This window comes from Balaenoptera acutorostrata, chromosome 12 (genome assembly GCF_949987535.1).
Source record: "Balaenoptera acutorostrata chromosome 12, mBalAcu1.1, whole genome shotgun sequence".
Classification (NCBI taxonomy): Eukaryota; Metazoa; Chordata; class Mammalia; order Artiodactyla; family Balaenopteridae; genus Balaenoptera; species Balaenoptera acutorostrata.
This window is the reverse complement of record NC_080075.1, coordinates 58188664-58208693: the sequence shown is the minus strand read 5'-3', so window position 1 is coordinate 58208693 and position 20030 is coordinate 58188664. Positions and strand designations below refer to the sequence as shown.

At 38.2% G+C, this 20030-nt stretch overlaps 1 protein-coding gene and 1 pseudogene across 2 annotated transcripts in view; one reads left to right on the top strand and one right to left on the bottom strand.

Moving 5' to 3' along the window:
* Window positions 1-14438, bottom strand: part of THADA (THADA armadillo repeat containing) — a 314299-nt gene extending 299861 nt beyond the window's left edge. For both annotated transcript variants that reach the window (XM_057557813.1, XM_057557812.1), the window contains exons 1-7: window positions 14300-14438; window positions 11089-11188; window positions 10696-10790; window positions 6484-6614; window positions 1878-2029; window positions 1728-1760; window positions 1429-1477 (exon numbers count right to left, since the gene is read on the bottom strand). In XM_057557813.1, the coding sequence (XP_057413796.1) occupies window positions 1429-1477; window positions 1728-1760; window positions 1878-2029; window positions 6484-6614; window positions 10696-10790; window positions 11089-11164 (536 nt within the window). In that variant the 5' untranslated portion in view covers window positions 11165-11188; window positions 14300-14438. The remainder of the gene's footprint in view (window positions 1-1428; window positions 1478-1727; window positions 1761-1877; window positions 2030-6483; window positions 6615-10695; window positions 10791-11088; window positions 11189-14299) is intronic.
* Window positions 14439-18551: 4113 nt separating this feature from the next.
* LOC103012167 (SS18-like protein 2) lies at window positions 18552-18783 on the top strand (annotated as a pseudogene).
* Window positions 18784-20030: the final 1247 nt, after the last annotated feature.

Here is a 20030-nt window from a genome sequence, read left to right as displayed (position 1 = left end):
AAGCAGTCAGAACAAACAGAATGAAAAGGACAGAACTCATATTTAAGAGATGAGCAGAGGAAAAAGAGCCTAGAAGGAAACAGAGAAGGAGCTCCTGGTAAGGTAAAAGGAGACTTGGGTTAAAGATGGCACAAAGATATTACTTCTACTCTCCCACAGAACATCCCTAAACCAACAACCAAGGGATTTAAAACATAAAAAGACATAAATACACAAGGGCAACAAAAGACAATAATACTAAAATTTTAGGAGCAGATGGATGAGTGATAACTGACTTAGCAAAATCAAGAAAGGTGAATCCTAAGTCAGAGAACAAGCCCAGAGCAACCTGATTTGCAGCCCCCAAAGGCTAAGAAATTGTTGGCACCAGTTGCTCCTTGATGTGGAGCTAAATGTAGGTATGAAAACAGGAAGAGTGGCTACGCTCTGAGAATGACAACTCTGGATCATACCCCCCAAGCTAGTAAACAACTCCAGAGAAGGTAAAACAGTTAAGTGTCTGGACAGGAAGACAACACACACACCTAAAGCAATGATACCATATTGCAAACAGGAGAATTAGGAAAATATATGCACAATAAATGCTAAATGCCAAGATCTCAGCTTTCTTCCCTCACTCAGCAAACAGAATATTAAGCCAATGGTTTGAAAGATTCTTCCATGGCAAATCCACTACCCATGCAAAAAGACCTAAAGATACTGGCATCAAGCATTCCCCGAAAGAAACAGCCCAGCTAGACTAGCCTACAATAAAGCCTGCAATCAACCCCAACCATACATACAGAGATCCAAATCAACTCTCAGTGCCCCAATCTTAAATGAGTGCTCGGCCAAGGATCACCAGACTTCCAAGGAAAGCTTCCAGCAACAAATACAGTGACCAAAACCAGCAAACAGAAAAAAAGCAGGTTGGAAGAAATAGAGACCCATGTAAAGACAAGAAAACTTAAAAAAAAAAACCTTATTATTAATATCCTCAGAGAGATAACAGAGCATATTTCATCCACAAAATAAAAACAGGCTGCTATGAAAAAGGAACACTCTAGTAAAAAAAGCTCTTCCCTTTCTCATTTATTCTCATAATAATTTATTTGATCTTTTAAAATTAAATACCAAACTTCAAAAAAATAAATTTAAATAATTACATCTAATATTAATGGAGAGGGATGTAAAGGAGCACATTCTGGACCCTTCTTAAAAATTTCCTTTGTGGGGACTTCCCTGGCAGTCCAGTGGTTAAGACTGTGCTTCCACTGCAGGGGCCATGGGTTCAATCCCTGGTTGGGGAACTAAGATCCCGCAAGATGCACGGCACAGCCACATAAAAAAAAGCAAGCAATACAATACAATTTCCTTTGTATAGACACAATGCACAACTGCAAATGTACAGACACACATACACAAGCATGGAAACATGTTAACACTTGCCTGTTTTCTTCTGAGATTTCAATTAAACTCTTCTGTAGATAATGAAGCACTGAAACAAAAAGAATATAATGAAAAATCAGAAATTTAAAACTGTGAACTTTGACTTCAGCACAAGAAAATATTTTAAATCACTGTTACCCAAATGATATCACAGAAGTAGAAATTTAAAGGGAAGGCACACCATGTATGTTAGTCATCTGCAGTACTCCACCCATTGCCAAGAAACTTAAAAGAACCAGTTCCAAAATGACTTACACAAGCAGTCACCTCTCAGAATAAAATAAAATAATAGGACTTACCATTTTCAAGAAGATTATTAACACTTGATCTACCTGTGGGGGAAAAATTAACACTGGTAAGCAGTTTCAGAACCAAAATTAACATCATTTAAAACACTGATGCAACGACAAGTGTTAGCCAGAAAAAGTACTAGAAAAGAGATGGCTTACCCAAGTCAAAGTTCTCCATACAGGAAGATATATTGTCAATAACTTTCCTATAAGAGTATAGATCAGTAGTAGTATTCAATTCTTCCTGAAGACGAGAAGTAAAACTCTGTGTAGCCTCAGTTAGAAAAAATTCAGGTAGGTCATTTAGTGAGCTAGAAAAAGAACCAAATATTAAAAATCTGACAACCTTAGAGTATGTACAAGGATATGTAGGGAGGGAGGGGAATATTATAAATGAAGAAATATTGAACGACACCTTCAAAAATACAGCCAGGAAATTATAACATCACACCACTAGAAGACAGATCAGGAACTCCCTCTCACCTGGTCTCCCTGCTTCCATATTACTTCCCTCCCATTCTGTGGACTATCCTCAACAGAGCAGCCAGAGTGATACTACTAAAATAACGTGTTATTCCTCTGCGTAAAACCATCCAACAATGTCCTTCTCAGTCAAAGCAGTAGCTAAAGTGCTTACATTGACTTATGAGACCCTACACGATCTGGAACCAGCATTATCTCTCTGGCTCATCTTGATCCTTGTTCACTTCACTCTAGCTACACAGCCTTCCTCCATTCCAGCAACATGCCAAAGTCTTTGTACTTGTTATTTCCTCTACCTGGAACTCTCTTCCCTCAAATATACCCAATAATCATTTCCTCGCCCCTTTCAGGTCAATCTCAAACATCACCCTATCAATGACACTAAGCAAAGATGTCTGAAGTCACTACTGTATTTTAAACTGTAACCCTCACCCCATCCTTGGTACTCCCTTTCCCACTTCTCTGCTTTATTTTTTTTTCTCCATAGCACTCATGCCCTCTAATTCCTATATATTTTGCTTATTTATCTATCTTCTGTCTTCCTCTTAGAAGTAACCTCCGTTCTGGACTGTTTTATTCACTATATCCCCAATGCCTAGAAGAATACTTGACACATAGTAGATAATAAATAAAAATTTACTGAATGGATAAACTAAATTTAATGCCAATTTACCACAGTTAATCTAAATTAACATTTCTTTAAAAATTTGACTCAACAGTTCTAAAGCTTTTCTGGAAGGAAAAAAAAAATCAAAAATAGAATATTCTGAAAAACAAGAGTCACTACAGAGATGACTTGTTCTAGTATATAATTAAACCATAGTATCAAACTATAGTGAATAAAAGTGTGATGTTGGTGGGTAAACAAATAGACTCAAGTCTAAAATCAAACCTTTGCTTATACAAGAACATAGAACATAATAATACGGCATTTCAAATATGTGGCGAATAATGGACTATTCAGCAGTTTGGCGATAAGTGGCTCCCCATACAGAAAAGAAAACTAAGTTGGATGTCTATCTCACACTACACTCAAAACTTAATTCCAGATAGATTTAAAAGTTAAACAAACAAAAAGAGTATTTTCAGATAAGACAAGTAATTTTATATAATCTTGTATTAGAGAAAGCATATACAAGCTGAAACTCAGAAATCTATACAAAGGAAAATATTTGCAGGTTTGAGTATGAAAAATTTTTTTTTTAATTTTTATAAAGCAAACACCAGGAAGAAAGTTTAAAGACAAGTAACAAAATAAAGGAATATACTTGGCACATAATCTGTATAGATCTCTCATAAATAAAGACATTCTACAGTTGGCTGCCTTCCTGCAGGCATTCCCCACACCCTTCTTTGCTGGCAAAGCTCACCTTCCACTAAGGGGCTAAAGGTGTGACACCTTTGCTTCCTAACCATTTTTTACAACGAGGGAGAGAGAAAGTATATGACCCAATCTTGACAATGAATATCGACAGGACCTTCAATGAAAAGTCTACTGGGACCTTCCACAAAATGTTTTTTCTCTCCAATTAAAAGAAAAGCGAAGGAGGAAATTTCCTTTTTTTTTCTTTTTGCCAATTGCAGTAAAGTCTATATCAGGTGCTTGTAACTACTTTAACCCCTTGTAACTCTGAGGGAAGATAGGGCCAACACAGTGAGAGAAAGATGGAAAATATCAGGATGTTCAATGACATTTTTTGACTACTTCACCAAAACCCGAGAACTGGCCAGTATTTGATCATTTGCTTTATGACACAATAAATACACTTGCTTAAAGAAAAAAAAAATGATATTCTAACAAGAAAACATACAAAGATATGTAATCACCAAAAAAAAGTAAAATAGTCAAAATCCACACGTTAAAAAATATTGACTCTTGGGGACTTCCCTGGTGGCGCAGTGGTTAAGAATCCGCCTGCCAATGCAGGGGACATGGTTTCGAGCCCTGGTCTGGGAAGATCCCACATGCCACGGAGCGACTAAGCCCATGCGCCACAACTGCTGAGCCTGCGCTCTAGAGCCTGCGAGCCACAACTACTGAGCCCGCATACCACAACCACTGAAGCCTGAATGCCTAGAGTCCGTGCTCCACAACAAGAGAAGCCACCACAATGAGAAGCCCACACACTGCAACGAAGAGTAGCTCTCACTCGCCACAACTAGAGAAAGCCCGCGGGCAGCAACGAAGACCCAATGCAGCCAAAAATAAATAAATAAATAAATTCAAAAAAAATAAAAAATATTCACTCTCACTAGTAATCTGGAAAATGCAAATTATAACATAATACCATTTTTCACCTACCAAATTTTAAAAGATTTATAGATTGATTTTATTCAGTGTTGGAAAGATATGAAGAAAAAGGCACTCTTATTCACTTGTTAGAAGGAGTATAACATGGTATCGTGTCGAGGATTACGATTTAGCAATATCTATCAAAAATTTTGATAGGCATAAGTTTGGTCAAGAAATTCCTCTTCTAGGAATTCATTTCAGAGAAATACACATATAAAATTATATACATAATTAAGAATATCACTGTAGCATTGCTGGAATAATGAAAACTTGAAAACAAACTATCAATGGAGAAGTGATTAAATAATATGTAATATGGCACATATAAATTTCAGTACATCCATATTACGTAATATCTAGCTGTTAGAAAGAATGAGGATTTTCGGTGGAAATGTAAAACAGTGCAGCCATATGGAAAACTGTTCAGAAGTTCCTCAGAAAATTAAAAATAGAATTACCATATGATCCAGCAATCCCACTTCTGGGTATATACCCTAAAGAACTGAAAGCAGGATCTCAAAGAGATATTTGCACAACCATGTCCATTATTCACAATAGTCAAAAAGAGGAAGCAGGGCTTCCCTGGTGGCGCAGTGGTTGAGAATCTGCCTGCCAATGCAGGGGACACGGGTTCGAGCCCTGGTCTGGGAAGATCCCACATGCTGCAGAGCGACTAGGCCCGTGAGCCATAATTGCTGAGCCTGCGCATCTGGAGCCTGTGCTCTGCAACAAGAGAGGCCACAATAGTGAGAGGCCCATGCACCGCGATGAAGAGTGGCCCCCACTTGCCGCAACTAGAGAAAGCCTTGCACAGAAACAAAGACCCAACACAACAATAAATAAATAAATAAATAAATAAATAAATAAGAGGAAGCAATCCAAATGTCTATCAACAGACTAATGGATGAACACAATGTGCTATATACATACAAGAGTATTAATCAGCCTTAAAAAGGAAGGAAATCCTATCACATGCTACAACATGGATGAACCTTGAGGACATAAGTCAGTCACAGAAAGATAAATACAAATGTTCTACTTATACAAGGTATCTAAAGTAATCAAAATCATAGAAAAAGAAAGTAGAATGGTGGTTGCCAAGGGCTAGGGGGAGGAGGAAATAGGGAGTAGTTGTTTAATGGGTATAGAGTTTCAGTTTTGTAAGATGGAGAAGTTCTAGAGATCCACAGCACAACAATGTGAATACACTTAACACTATTGAACTGTACACTCAAAAATGGTTAAGATGGTAAATTTTATATTATGTGGGGTTTTTTTAACCACAATTAAAAAAAAAGAAGGACTATACTGACCCGAAAATATCTCTAATACATTCCTTAGTGAAAAACAACCTACAGAGAAATATGTAGAGTATAACCCCATTTACATAAAAAATAAAAACTAAAGTATAAACACACACACACTAAACCCAAAGGAAAGGTCTAGAAACACCAAAATGTCAAGTGATAACCTTTACTACGAAAAGACAGGCCAGAAATAGTGAAAAGGAAGGCTCACTTTTTATTTTGTGTACTTCTATATTGCTTAAACTTTTTACACTAAGCATATATTCCTGTATTACCTGTATAATATAGGTAATATGGTAATATATTCCTAATATATGCTTAGGGATATATGCTTTAAACATCTGTTTAAACCAAGAACAGATGGGACACAGAAAAAACAGCAGGATGACAGATTTAAACTTAACCAATAATTGCATTACATGCAAATGGACTAAACCAGGAGTCTGCAAAATACAGCCTACAGCCTATTTTTTTAAGGTCTGTGACCTAAGGAGCCTTTTTACATTTTTAAAGAGTTATGATAAATAAATAAGTAAATAAACAAAACAAAGACAAAATGTATGAATGAAATTGCTAAGTGATATATTTCAGTTCAGTTTTACCAAACCATAGAGGGAACCTTAAATACTGGTTACTTTTGGTCAAATTAAACATTTACAACGTCTAACTTTATTTTCCTTACCTTGCCAAGACTTTCTTCAAGGGATTCTTTAGATTCAAAGAAAGATAAATGCCTGCTAAAATATCCAAACAACTTCGAATAGTGGGATCACACTTGCCATTTTTATTTGCCTTCTCCAGTAAGGGCACAATCTATAATCCAAAGAATTCAAAGCCATAGTAATGTTTTTCTAATATCAAGAATAGTAAAGTAACATAGATTCAAATACTTTTTTAAGTCTCAATTTTAATGGGTAATATTGTCCACTCTACACTGTTAAGGGTACTAATTTAAACACTATTTAATTTAACTTAAAACTATTTCAGTATTTATTAAATTTTTAAACCATGTCCCCAATTCCCACTTTACCCTCCAGACCCACCTTCAATGAGAAGTAGACTTGTTAATGGCTTAAGGTACAGGAATTCTGTAGCACTACTGAAAATCAATAATACATTTAATTGCTTCCCAAAAAAATATTATGCAACTTCAAATAATAAATCCTAATAATGAAATGCTCGTAAGGACAGTATTTACATTTTAAGTTAACTTTTTAATGTGCCTGCTAAAAAGTTTTGAAGATTAAAATTAATAGAAAAATTTTTTTTTAATTTATCTCCACAAAAATGGTATGCACAGAGAGGGCAGACAGCAGAAGCAAGAAGAACTACAATCCTGCAGTCTGTGGAACAAAAACCACATTCATAGAAAGAGAGACAAGATGTAAAGGCAGAGGGCTATGTACCAGATGAAAGAACAAGATAAAACCCCAGAAAAACAACTAAATGAAGTGGAGATAGGCAACCTTCCAGAAAAAGAATTCAGAATAACGAGAGTGAAGATGATCCAGGATCTCGGAATAAGAATGGAGGCAAAGATCGAGAAGATGCAAGAAATGTATAACAAAGACCTAGAAGAATTAAAGAACAAATAAACAGAGATGAACAATACAATTATTGAAATGAAAAATACACTAGAAGGAATCAATAGCAGAATAACTGAGGCAGAAGAACGGATAAGTGACCTGGAAGACAGAATGGTGGAATTCACTGCTGCGGAACAGAATAAAGAAAAGAGAATGAAAAGAAATGAAGACAGCCTAAGAGACCTCTGGGACAACATTAAATGCAACAACATTCGCATTATAGGGGTCCCAGAAGGAGAAGAGAGAGAGAAAGGACCAGAGAAAATATTTGAAGAGATTAGAGTTGAAAACTTCCCTAACATGGGAAAGGAAATAGCCACCCAAGTCCAGGAAGTGCAGAGTCCAATACAAGATAAACCCAAGGAGAAACACGCGGAGACACATAGTAATCAAATTGGCAAAAATTAAAGACAAAGAAAAATTACTGAAAGCAGCAAGAGAAAAACGACAAATAACATACAAGGGAACTCCCATAAGGTTAACAGCTGATATCTCAGCAGAAACTCTACAAGCCAGAAGGGAGTGGCATGATATACTTAAAGAGATTAAAGGGAAAAACCTATACCCAAGATTACTCTACCCAGCAAGGATCTCATTCAGATTCGATAGAGAAATCAAAAGCTTTACAGACAAGCAAAAGTTAAGAGAATTCAGCACCACCAAACCAGCTCTACAACAAATGCTAAAGGAACTTCTCTAAGTGGGAAACACAAGAAAAGAAAAGGACCTACAAAAACAAACCCAAAACAATTAAGAAAATGGTCATAGGAACATACATATCAATAATTACCTTAAACGTGAATGGATTAAATGCTCCAACCAAAAGACACAGGCTCGCTGAATGGATACAAAAACAAGACCCATATATATGCTGTCTACAAGAGACCCACTTTAGACCTAGGGACACATACAGACTGAAAGTGAGGGGATGGAAAAAGATATTTCATGCAAATGGAAATCAAAAGAAAGCTGGAGTAGCAATACTCATATCAGATAAAATAGACTTTAAAATAAAGAATGCTACAAGAGACAAGGAAGGACACTACATAATGATCAAGGGCTCAATCCAAGAAGAAGATATCACGATTATAAATAGATATGCACCCAACACAGGAGCACCTCAATACATAAGGCAACTGCTAACAGCTATAAAAGAGGAAATCGACAGTGACACAATAATAATGGGAGACTTTAACACCTCACTTACACCAACGGACAGATCATCCAAACAGAAAATTAATAAGGAAACACAAGCTTTAAATGACACAATAGACCAGATAGATTTAATTGATATTTATAGGACATTCCTAGGTTTAGGACAAACCTAGGGAGACAAAAGACCTATATGCAGAAAACTATAAGACACTGATGAAAGAAATTAAAGATGATACCAACAGATGGAGAGATATACCATGTTCTTGGATTGGAAGAATCAATATTGTGAAAATGACTATACTACCCAAAGCAATCTACAGATTCAATGTAATCCCTATCAAATTACCAATGGCATTTTTTACGGAACTAGAACAAAAAATCTTAAAATTTGTACAGAGACACAAAAGACCCCGAATAGCCAAAGTGGTCTTAAGGGAAAAAAAACGGAGCTGGAGGAATAAGACTCCCTGACTTCAGACTATACTACAAAGCTACAGTAATCAAGACAATATGGTACTGACACAAAAACAGAAACATAGATCAATGGAACAAGATAGAAACCCAGAGATAAACCCACACACCTATGGTCAACTAATCTATGACAAAGGAGGCAAGGATATACAATGGAGAAAAGACAGTCTCTTCAATAAGTGGTGCTGGGAAAACTGGACAGCTACATGTAAAAGAATGAAATTAGAACACTCCCTAACACCATACACAAAAATAAACTCAAAATGGATTCGAGACCTAAATGTAAGACTGGATACTATAAAACTCTCAGAGGAAAACATAGGAAGAACACTCTTTGACATAAATCACAGCAAGATCTTTTTTGATCCACCTCCTAGAGTAATGGAAATAAAAACAAAAATAAACAAATGGGACCTACTGAAACTTCAAAGCTTTTGCACAGCAAAGGAAACCATAAATAAGACTAAAAGACAACCCTCAAAATGGAAGAAAATATTTGCAAACTAATCAACGGACAAAGGATTAATCTCCAAAATATATAAACAGCTCATGCAGCCCAATAATAAAGAAACAAACAACCCCATCCAAAAATGGGCAGAAGACCTAAATAGACATTTCTCCATAGAAGACATACAGATGGCCAAGAGGCACATGAAAAGCTGCTCAACATCACTAATTGTTAGAGTAATGCAAATCAAAACTACAATGAGGTATCACCTCACATCAGTTAGAATGGGCATCATCAGAAAATCTACAAACAACAAATGCTGGAGAGGGTGTGGAGAAAAGGGAACCCTCTTGCACTGTTGGTGGGAATGTAAATTGATACAGCCACTATGGAGAACAGTATGGACGTTCCTTAAAAATCGAAAAATAGAATTACCATATGACCCAGCAATCCCACTACTGGGTATATACCCAGAGAAAACCATAATTCAAAAACACACATGCACCCCAGGGGTCATTGCAGCACTATTTACAATAGCCAGGTCATGGAAGCAACCTAAATGCCCATCAACAGACGAATGGATAAAGAAGATGTGGTACATATATACAATGGAATATTACTCAGCCATAAAAAGGAATGAAATTGGGTCATTTGTAGAGACGTGGATGAATCTAGAGACTGTCATACAGAGTGAAGTAAGTCAGAAAGAGAAAAACAAATATTGTATATTAACGCATATATGTGGAACATAGAAAAATGGTACAGATGAACTAGTTTGCAGGGCAGAAACTGAGACACAGATGTAGAGAACAAACGTATGGATGCCAACGGGGGAAAGCGGCAGGGGGTGGTGGTGGTGGTTTGATGAACTGGGAGATTGGGATTGACATGTATACACTGATGTGTATAAAATGGATGACTAATAAGAACCTGCTGTATAAAAGAATAAATAAAATAAAATTCAAGAAACAAACAAACAAAAAGGTATGCACAATTATTTCATTATCCTACCTATATACAGCTCCAATAGTGGTGGAAGCCTAAGTATGGCTTCCTTTGCCACTCTGAATAAAAAGATATCATACAATGAATAGAAAAAACAAAACAATCCCTTATTCTTTAATGATACATTTATATTAAATAATTGGGAGCCAAAAATTATCAGTTAATTTTAAAAGTCCATAATAGCATGATAACCTTCAAGATGCACTCATGAATATCAAATCAGCCTTACCTGTTTAACATAATGGATCTGTGACACTCCATCAGTGAGTTGTACACAATGTAACAGCAAAGAAGCTAGATTCTTCCCTTCTACATCAGCCAAAGCTACATAACACACACAAAAAAATTTCTTCAGTGATTTAACAATATATGGATATGAGTTTGCCTTTGTCATGTGTTCTATAAAATTTAAATATTTATAAACAAACAAAAAAAAACCTGGCAGAACTTAGTTTGAAGATAGAAGTTTAAGAAAACCATTTTACAACCAAAACTGAATGTAAAGAACATGGAATAATTAAATACCAAGAGTTTGAACATTATGTGACATGGAGTCCCAGAGATAAATATACTGTTTGCAACCTAAAAAAGAGATCAACAAATGAAGTCAGAAATCACTTACATCTCAAAGTTTCAAGGTCCTGATGACAAACGGTCAGTGAAGTAACTTGCGTTTCTTTCTTCTTCTTTACACCCATTTTAAATAGAATTAACAGTAGTCACTACAAGAAAGAAGAGTTTTAAGACACTAATGCACTAAAGACCTCAGTACCACTGACATTTTGGGCCGGATAATTCTTTGCTATAGAGGGTTGTCCTGGGCACTGTAGGATATTTAACACATCCTTGGCCTCTACCCACTAGATGCCAGTAGCATCCTCCTTCCTCTAAGTTGTGACAACCAAAAAATGTCTCTAGTCATTGCCAAATGTCCCCTGGGGAGCAAAGTTGCCACAGGCTGAGAACTACTGATCTAAGGATTTTTGCTTTGAAAAACTTTTTTAGACTCAAGAAGAGTTTATTAATGTCTAAAGTTACTTTTACCTACCCAGTCTTTATATTTTAAAATACAGCAAACCTTCATTTTAGTAATAACAAAGAAACCAACATGGTTTTTCAAAAATAAACTACGCATACCTAACCTCCGTTACTTCTTAGACTGACAGATCAGGAGGTATCATGAGATGCTATATCTTGATTTCTGCAAAATATTTGATAAAGGCAACTTTCACATACTATCCTTGTGAGTTTGCTTTTAGTTAATGAACAGAGTTTGTTTCAGCTAACAGGGTTCATAATGGGCTGAACAAATGTACTCAAAGGATACACACTAATAGTACCATGCGGTCTGAAGACAAGCCACTAGGGAAATGCCACACAGGGCTCTTTTCTTGGTGCAGTTAGCATTTTTAGCAGTGTTTATAATGTAGACATTAGAGGACATAACATAGTGAATTTATAAAAGACAAAGGTGGGAGCACATGTTGGATGATGGAATTAGGATTAAAAAAAACGACCAATAAACTGGAATAAATTTACCAAGATGAAACAGAAATAAATGTAAAATGCTGCATTTGGATTAGAAAAATATAATCTAGAAATACAGGATGGGGAGGTGGGGGAGAAAATATGTGATTTGAAACAGCTCAATATGTGGTTTGAATATTATGTGAGCCAATAGCACAACATGACTGTTAAAAACCACATTAGAAGTCAACTAGACCAAGGGGATGCCTGATCCCTTGGTCATCTTCACAGGTCAGGTGACATGTGGAGCATTAGGTGCTATGCTGGTGGCCATATCTTAAGGAGCCATAGCAAATGATGGAGCTTCCAAGGAACAGCCAGATTTCTGAAGGGCCAAGAGAGCACCTCCCTTCAGAGAACAGTTCAGTTAACCAAAGGTGTTTGGCCTAGAGAAAAGAGGACTGGACGAGTGCCTTAAAAGAGCTGCTGTTGTTGGAGGACTGCTTTGGAGAAAGAGGAATAGGTGTCTTCTGTCTTTTTTTTTTTTTTTTTGGCTGCACTGCGCGGCTTGCGGGATCTTTTCCCTGACCAGGGATTGAACCCGGGGCCACGGAGTGAAAGCACCAAGTCCTAACCACTGGACCACCAAGGAAGTCCCAGATGTCTTCTATCTGAGATGGCTACAGAATTTGTAGATGTCTATAGAATTAGGAAATGTCAGTGCAAGCTTCAGGGAGGCCAGTTCCAGCTCAATACAAAGGAAGAACGCTATGGTTCAACTATAAAATGTGCTGCCTTTCAAAAGAGAATTTCCCAACACTGGGAATATCCAAACAGAAATTGAATTAACCTTTCCACCTGTACTCCTGCAATAACCTCCCAACTGGTCTCCAAACTTCCATCCTGCTTCTGAAGAGTCCATTCTTTTCACAGTCATCAAAGCAATTTTTTTCAAATCTAATTATTCTCTTTCTTAAAACTTTCCAAGGGCTTTCATTTTCACTTAGAATAAAATCCAAATTTGAGACTTGGCCTTCAAGGCCCTAAATAATCTGGTCATGCTTTCCCCTGCAGTTCATCTCAAATTAATCTTCTCTTCACCATCTAGGGGACTTTGCACTTCCTGATACCTCTGTCTGTTAGGTTTATTCCACCAAATCTTTGCAAGGCCAACTCTTCATCATTCAGGTCTCTTCTCAAATATTACCTCCTCCAAGAAGCCTTCCATGACCACTCTATCTGCCACCACTCCTACACACATACAGACCATTTCTATTGCTTTATTTTCTTCATAGTACTTACTACTACCTGAAGTTACAGAAACTTGTTTATTTGCATATTATCTGTCTCCCCTAGTAATAAATTCCATGAAGGCAGCAACTTTAATCTGTTTTGTCCACTGTTTTAACTCTCAATTCCCAAAACAGTACCTGGCACATATTAGGTACTTAATAAATATTTGATGAATAAACAAATGAGTTAATTAACAAACATTTGTCAGTGATGTTCTAAAAGGTATGTATACTTTTAACAGCAGCAAGTGGACTACTTGTCATCTTAAGTAAATTCTATATCCAAATGACAAGCTAGTCCTGACACTGAAGAACCTTTGGTCCCTTTGCTAAATAAGAAATCAATACAGCAATGAAATGTGAAAATCCACTTAACAGAAAATGGTAATAAAAATGGACACAGTTAGAAAAGCATTGACAAGGTAAGAATCTGAAAAGTGACATGATTAGATCAAGGGGAATATCACTGGGGATCACTTCCTAGGTAAGTCACCAATATACAAAGCTTAGAAGGAATAGACACAGACAACTGGGAAGGCTATTCTCTGGTGAATGGTGAGCAAATCTGCAGCGGGATTTGATCCTGGAACCCTCAAGACTGCACAAAGAGGTCTGGTGCTTATGCGTGCTCAATGGATGTCTAAACGTTTGTCCTGAAGAACTGGGCCTCCCAATAGCGGAAAATCCCGTGCCCACCTTAAGGTACTGCTTAAGTGGCCAGAAGATGCTCAGTAAATTATACTCCTCCTGGGTCCCACTGGCTGCTTCCCTTCTGATTGCTGCTTCACTCCCATCTACAACTTTCTGGCTGACTCCCACAAACATTATCTGGGCAATTTCCCAACCACGTGGAGGCCGGGGAATGACAGGTAAAAAAAAAAAAAGTGGTTAAAGTGCTATCTCCATGGAGACCTAAGCGACCGGAAATCAGTTTCAAGACGGCCAAATTCTCGCGTAACTGAAGGACGGGAATTGGTGAATATCGCCTGGCGGCCCTAGCAAAGTGGCCGAGCCGAGCGGTGGAGAGTCGAGCGCTACCGCGGATGGGGCAAGCAGGACGCCTGGGAGCCAAACCTCGTTCCCGTGAGAGTCTGAGAAGAGTAGCAGCCGTCAGGACGAGTCCCGGAAGCTGGTCTAGTTCTACGGTGTCTCCGTGGCTCACAGCGTGGTCTGTAGTCGACTACCGGGTCGTAGGCGAGGGGAGGGAAGCAAGAGGACCTGGAGGGAGAATCATCGCGAGAATTGAGCCAATGAACTCCTCCAATCAGGAGTCCAGAGGGGTGGTGATGTCACCGGAGAACCGGTGTTAGTGAGTTTGGTCAGACCCTACTTTAAAGAGTGTGCGCGGTACCTCACTTGAACCGCTAGGGCGAGCCCTGCCCGCCTCCTTGGCGTTAGGGCAGCTTTGACAGTGACCTCCACACCCCTGAGTCCCTGGGAAGCACTTTTGCCTTAACCCAGACGTTCCACCCTTCTCCCTCTCAGCTTCCTCAGCGCAGAGACAGGGAGAAAACTGCCTCCGGGCCTCTAGAACCAGGAGCCTAACGACTTTAGAGCCTGTGAGAGGGGGTAGGGGATGGGACGGGCAGTCAACTGAAGCCACAGTAAGAATTTTGACGAAGATGCGAAGTACTGAAATGAACTAACGTATGCCACAGTGCAGGTATTCATTCAGCAAACAGTGCTGTTGTCGGAGCCGTTACCAGGGGCTAGCCTTGAAAGTTATCCTATTTAGGATATATATATTACGCAGAAAACCAAATTATCAGATGGTTCGGCCCTTTAAAAATACATAAGTAAATAAGTAGGTGCCAACCTCTACGCTAAGAGCTGGGACGGGGGTAAGATCAAGAAATAGACACGGAGGTTATGTTCAAGTGCAATTAATTTGGGAAATACTGAGAAACATTCCAGTTCCCCAAATCTTTAGTCAGATTGATGATTTTAAGTTTTTAATCATTACTTTTCTGAATTTTATCTCACCTTCGTTTGTTTTTCTTTGTAGTTTTATCACCTGTGTATGTATCACTAAACAGATCTTATTTTGTTTGATATTGAGCTTTGTATGTGGAATCGTTTGTTTTCTCCAGGACTTTGCTTCTCTCAGCATTGCTTTTGGCATCCACAGAAAAGCAGGTCTGTGTAGTTCTTTCATTCACTGTTGTATAGTATTCCATTGTTTAATATACCACATTTATCCATTCTAGTCCTCTGGAGATTTGGATCGTTTCCATCTTTTGCACTAACAATGCTGCTGTGAAGTGTCTTTTACATGTCAGCTGATGAGTGTGTGTAGAACTTTCTCTACAGCAATTTTTTTCTAATTTTGACTGGGACTGATAGTAAGAAATACATTGTACCTTAAACCAAGTACACCTAAGTACTCACACATATATAACTGAAACAAAAATTTCTTGAAATATTTGTTATTCTACAAGAGCTATGTGCTCTGATTTTTTTTTTTTAAGTTGTGGTAAAATACACATAACAAAACTTACCATCTTAACCATCGTTCTTTTAAAAAAAGAAGGAGAAGAAAGAAACAACAGGCTCAAGGTGGAGCCACTATCCCCCAGGACAGCAAACCAAGACTTAATGGCAGTTTCAGCCTGTCTCAAGCACAGAATTTCTGGAATTGCTTATCAGCACTAGAGAGGTAATCTCACCTGAAACAATCCTTTCTTTTCCTTTACTCATAACTTCCTTGTCCCACCCCATTTCTATAAAAGCTTTCCATTTTGTACCACTGAAGGAGTGCCTTCCTATTTACTAGATGGGATGCTGCCTGGTTCATAAATCATTGAATAAAACCAATTAGATCTGCACATTTAGTTGGTTGAATTTTGTTTTTTAACACCATTTTTAAGTGTTTTCCTTTTTTAAATATATGTTTCAGTCTCACTGAAGGAACTTCGTAACGATCAATGGATTACAACCCTTTTTAAATTTTGGCCCAACCATTTGAAAGTAAGGGGCATTTGAGAGTAAGACGTTGTGAGTCTTCCCCCCACAAAATTAGAGCATGAGCTAGGAGGCAAACAAACACAATTAACATGTATGTGCAAAGGTGGTAACTGCCATAGAAAAAACAGGGGGAATAGAAGATGAGAGTGAGGGGGAGATCTGTTGCCATTTTAAATAGAGTGGTCAGGGTAGGCTTCCTGGAGTAAGGATTTGCAAGAGATGTGGATACCCTGAGGAAAAGCATTCCATGTGGAGGGAACAGCCACTGCAGAGGTGTCAGGGCAGGAGCTTGGTGTGGAAGAACAGCAAGGAGGCCAGTGTGGCTAGAGCCAAGCCAGCAAAGGTATAGGTTATAGGGAATGAAACAAGGGAGTTTCAATTATGTAAACCCTTACAAGGACTTTTACTCTAAGTGAAATGGGGAGTCATTTTGAGCAGAAGAGTGATAGGATTCATCTGCATTTCAAAAGAGTCCCTGGAGCTACTTTGTTGAGACTAGACTTTAGTGGAAGTGGGAAGACTTCCCACTTCAATGAGTGAAGAGGCTGTTGCTATAAACTAAGCAGGCAAGATGCTGGTGGCTCAGACCAGGAAGATAGCAGTGGAAAGTGTGAAGAGTGGACAAATTCAGGATATAATTTGGAAGTAAGCCAACAGGATTTTCTGAAGGAGGGGATATGGGGTGTGAGGAAGAGTCAAAGATGATTCCAAGGTTTCTGACCTGAGCAACTGGAAGGATGAAGTTGCCATTCATAGAGTGATCAGGGCAAAAGTTTGCTTGGAGTGGATTTGAATGGGTTTAAAAGAGACTGGGAGGAAAGGAATTGACAGTGACAAGATCAAGCAGAGACAATGGCGGTATAGTACACAGTGGCAAATAAATGGAGTGGTAACTCCTAGGGGAAATAGAGGCAAGAGAAAGTTCAGGTTTTAAAGACTGAAAGAGTAATGTGTTTGGAAAAGTGCTTTTTTTTTGGAGTCAACTCGCACCACCAACTTGAGACCACTTTAAATTCTCTGCTTGAGTATTTTCAGAACACAGCATGAATTTGGGCCATGAACCTTTTTTTAAGTAGCTATATATTTTATTTGTAAAAATGTAGTCCAAGGGAATTTTTAAAGGATCAGTAATCCTTGATATATGAAAGTATAAAAGAAAACACTTAAATGGCATCTTATGGTAAAAGTGGACTACATAAAATCATGAAAAGTAATCAGTATATCTGTGTTCTGTTAAGTGTAGTTTTACTTTAAATATGTACCTGTTAAAGCAGCATTTTCCCTTCAAGTAGGGAAGGGAATATTTTTATAGTTATTTAATGACACATTTTCACACATAATGATTTTTTTAAGTTCTTTTACATTTGAAAGGATGTTTGAATAATTAAAATTTCATCTTTTAAAACCACAAAAAAGGGATTTAATTGCCTACTCATTTAATACTTGTTCATAAACTTCACTCCAATCAAAGGTATCTACTATAATAGGTATTGTTTTCCATAACTGAAAATCTCAATGGAGTCTGTCAGTCTCAGAGTCACCCTTACATTCTAAAAAACACACTTAATGATAATAATCTGCCAGTAGTGTATGGTGATTTACATAATTAAGTAATCCCTCCTAATAAGCCCTATTTAATAGCTTCATGTCTAAAATGAAATCCAAAAGCATATACTAGAGTATGAATATGAATATTTTATTGTTTGTTAATATAAGATGATATTTTGTGGCCAGGAGTCTCTCATGAGGTTGCAGTCATCCAAAGGCTTAACTAAGGGTGGAGGATCCATTTCCAAGATGACTTAACTCAGTGGTGCTTGTTGTTTACAAAAGGCCTCAGTTCCTCCCCATGTGGGCCTCTCCCCCAGGCTGCTTGAGCTTTCTCACAACAAGGTAGCTGGCCTTCCCCAGAAAGAGCAAGGTAGAAGCTTCAATGGCTTTTATGGCCTAGCCACAGAAGTCCCATCTCAACAATATCGCATTGATTACAAAGTTCAGTCCTATTCACTGTGAGAGGGGACTACACCAACCCATCAGTGCCAGGAGGCCAGTATAATTGGGGGGCCACTTGGGAGGCTGGCTACCACAGTCTATAACACATCTACAAATTTCTCTTGATACTTAAAATGTACTGACTAATGGATCACAACTAAGGAATGATTTAGTTACGAGTTGTTTGATTATAATTTCCACAGTATATCTTAAGGAAACACTAATGCTCATGTGTTCTTACAAACTTATTTGCCTTTCATGACATACATTTTCATAGAAGACAGCCACAGAATTTAAACATAAAACTAGGTTTACTAGATGCACGAGGATCCGTGGCGCCTGAGACTGGGTTTCAACCTGGCTTCCCAGGATGTTGGTAGCCTTCATACCAGACTGGCTGAGAGGCAGGGCAGAAGTCAATCAAAATGATCCAGTGGGTCCTAGAGGAGAATGACCAGCTGATCTGCTGTATCGTGGAGTATCAGAACAAAGGCCAGGCAAATGAGTGCACCCAGTACCAGCATGTGTTACACAGAAATTTCATTTATTTGGCTACTATCACAGATGCCAGCCCAACCACTGCTTAAAAAGCAATGGAATAATCTTCCAGTTGGCTGTTGTGAGGTGTCATTGAATGTAATTCATTTCCTATGAAGTAGAATCTTTACCATCTCAGCTGCTTGAAACATGAATGAAACTTCTGTGACTCTCAGAAATGTGAAGAAAGCTACTAAATTAACTGTATTCTCAATGTAAATATTTATTTTAAAAATTAAGCAGATTCCCTAAAAAAAAAATCAAAAAAAGGTTTGTTAGGTTTGTTATGAGTGAGGCACATTTTAGATGTTCTTCAAACTTTTCCTTTCTTTTTTTATTTTATTTTGATTTTTAAAATTTTTATTTTTGGCTGCGTTGGGTCTTCGTTGCTGCGTGCGGGCTTTCTCTAGTTGCGGCGAGCAGGGGGCTACTCTTTGTTGCGGAGCACAGGCTTCTCATTGCGGTGGCTTCTCTTGTTGTGGAGCACAGGCTCTAGGCGTGCGGGCTTCAGTAGTTGTGGATCGTGGGCTTAGTTGCTCCGTGGCCTGTGGGATCTTTCAGGACCAGGGATCAAACCTGTGTCCCCTGCATTGGCAGGCGGATTCTTAACCACTGGGCCACCAGGGAAGTCCCAAACTTTTCCTTTCTAAAGAACTCTGATCTTATCCCTTCCCTACTTAAAAGCACATGATGGCGCTCTTTTATGTATTCTTTCTTTCCTTCCCCATACACCAGCCTCCAACTTGTGGGACCTTCTCAGTATTCCCTGAAAGCACTGATCTTTCATGCACTGTGCTCTCTGCTTGGAAGGTTTTTCTTGCTTTTTATTTTTTTCTTTAAGATTTTTTTTTTTGATGTGGACCATTTTTTGAAGTCTGTATTGAATTTGTTACAATATTGCTTCTGTTTTATGTTTTGGTTTTTTGGCTGGGAGGCCTGTGGGATCTTAGCTCCTGACCAGGGGTAGAACCCGCACCCCCTGCACTGGAAGGCGAAGTCTTAACCACTAGACCGCCAGGGAAGTCCCTCGGAAGGTCTTTCTGATTCCCACCCGCAAAACTTCCTCACACTTGAAGATACATCTCACATGTCACCTCCTCAGTGAAACCTGACAAGAAATTCTTGTTTTTACTGCCAGTAGTTTTTGTCTCAGCATTGTCACTTTGTCGGGACATGCTAGTTATTTGTATGCTTGTCAGTCTTCCTATTAATTTCTGAACTTTTCCAAGACAGGAGCCATCTTTAGGTCCTTATTGACTAGTACAGTGCCTAGCGTGAGTAACTCAGCAAATATACTTGTTGGGCTAGGATA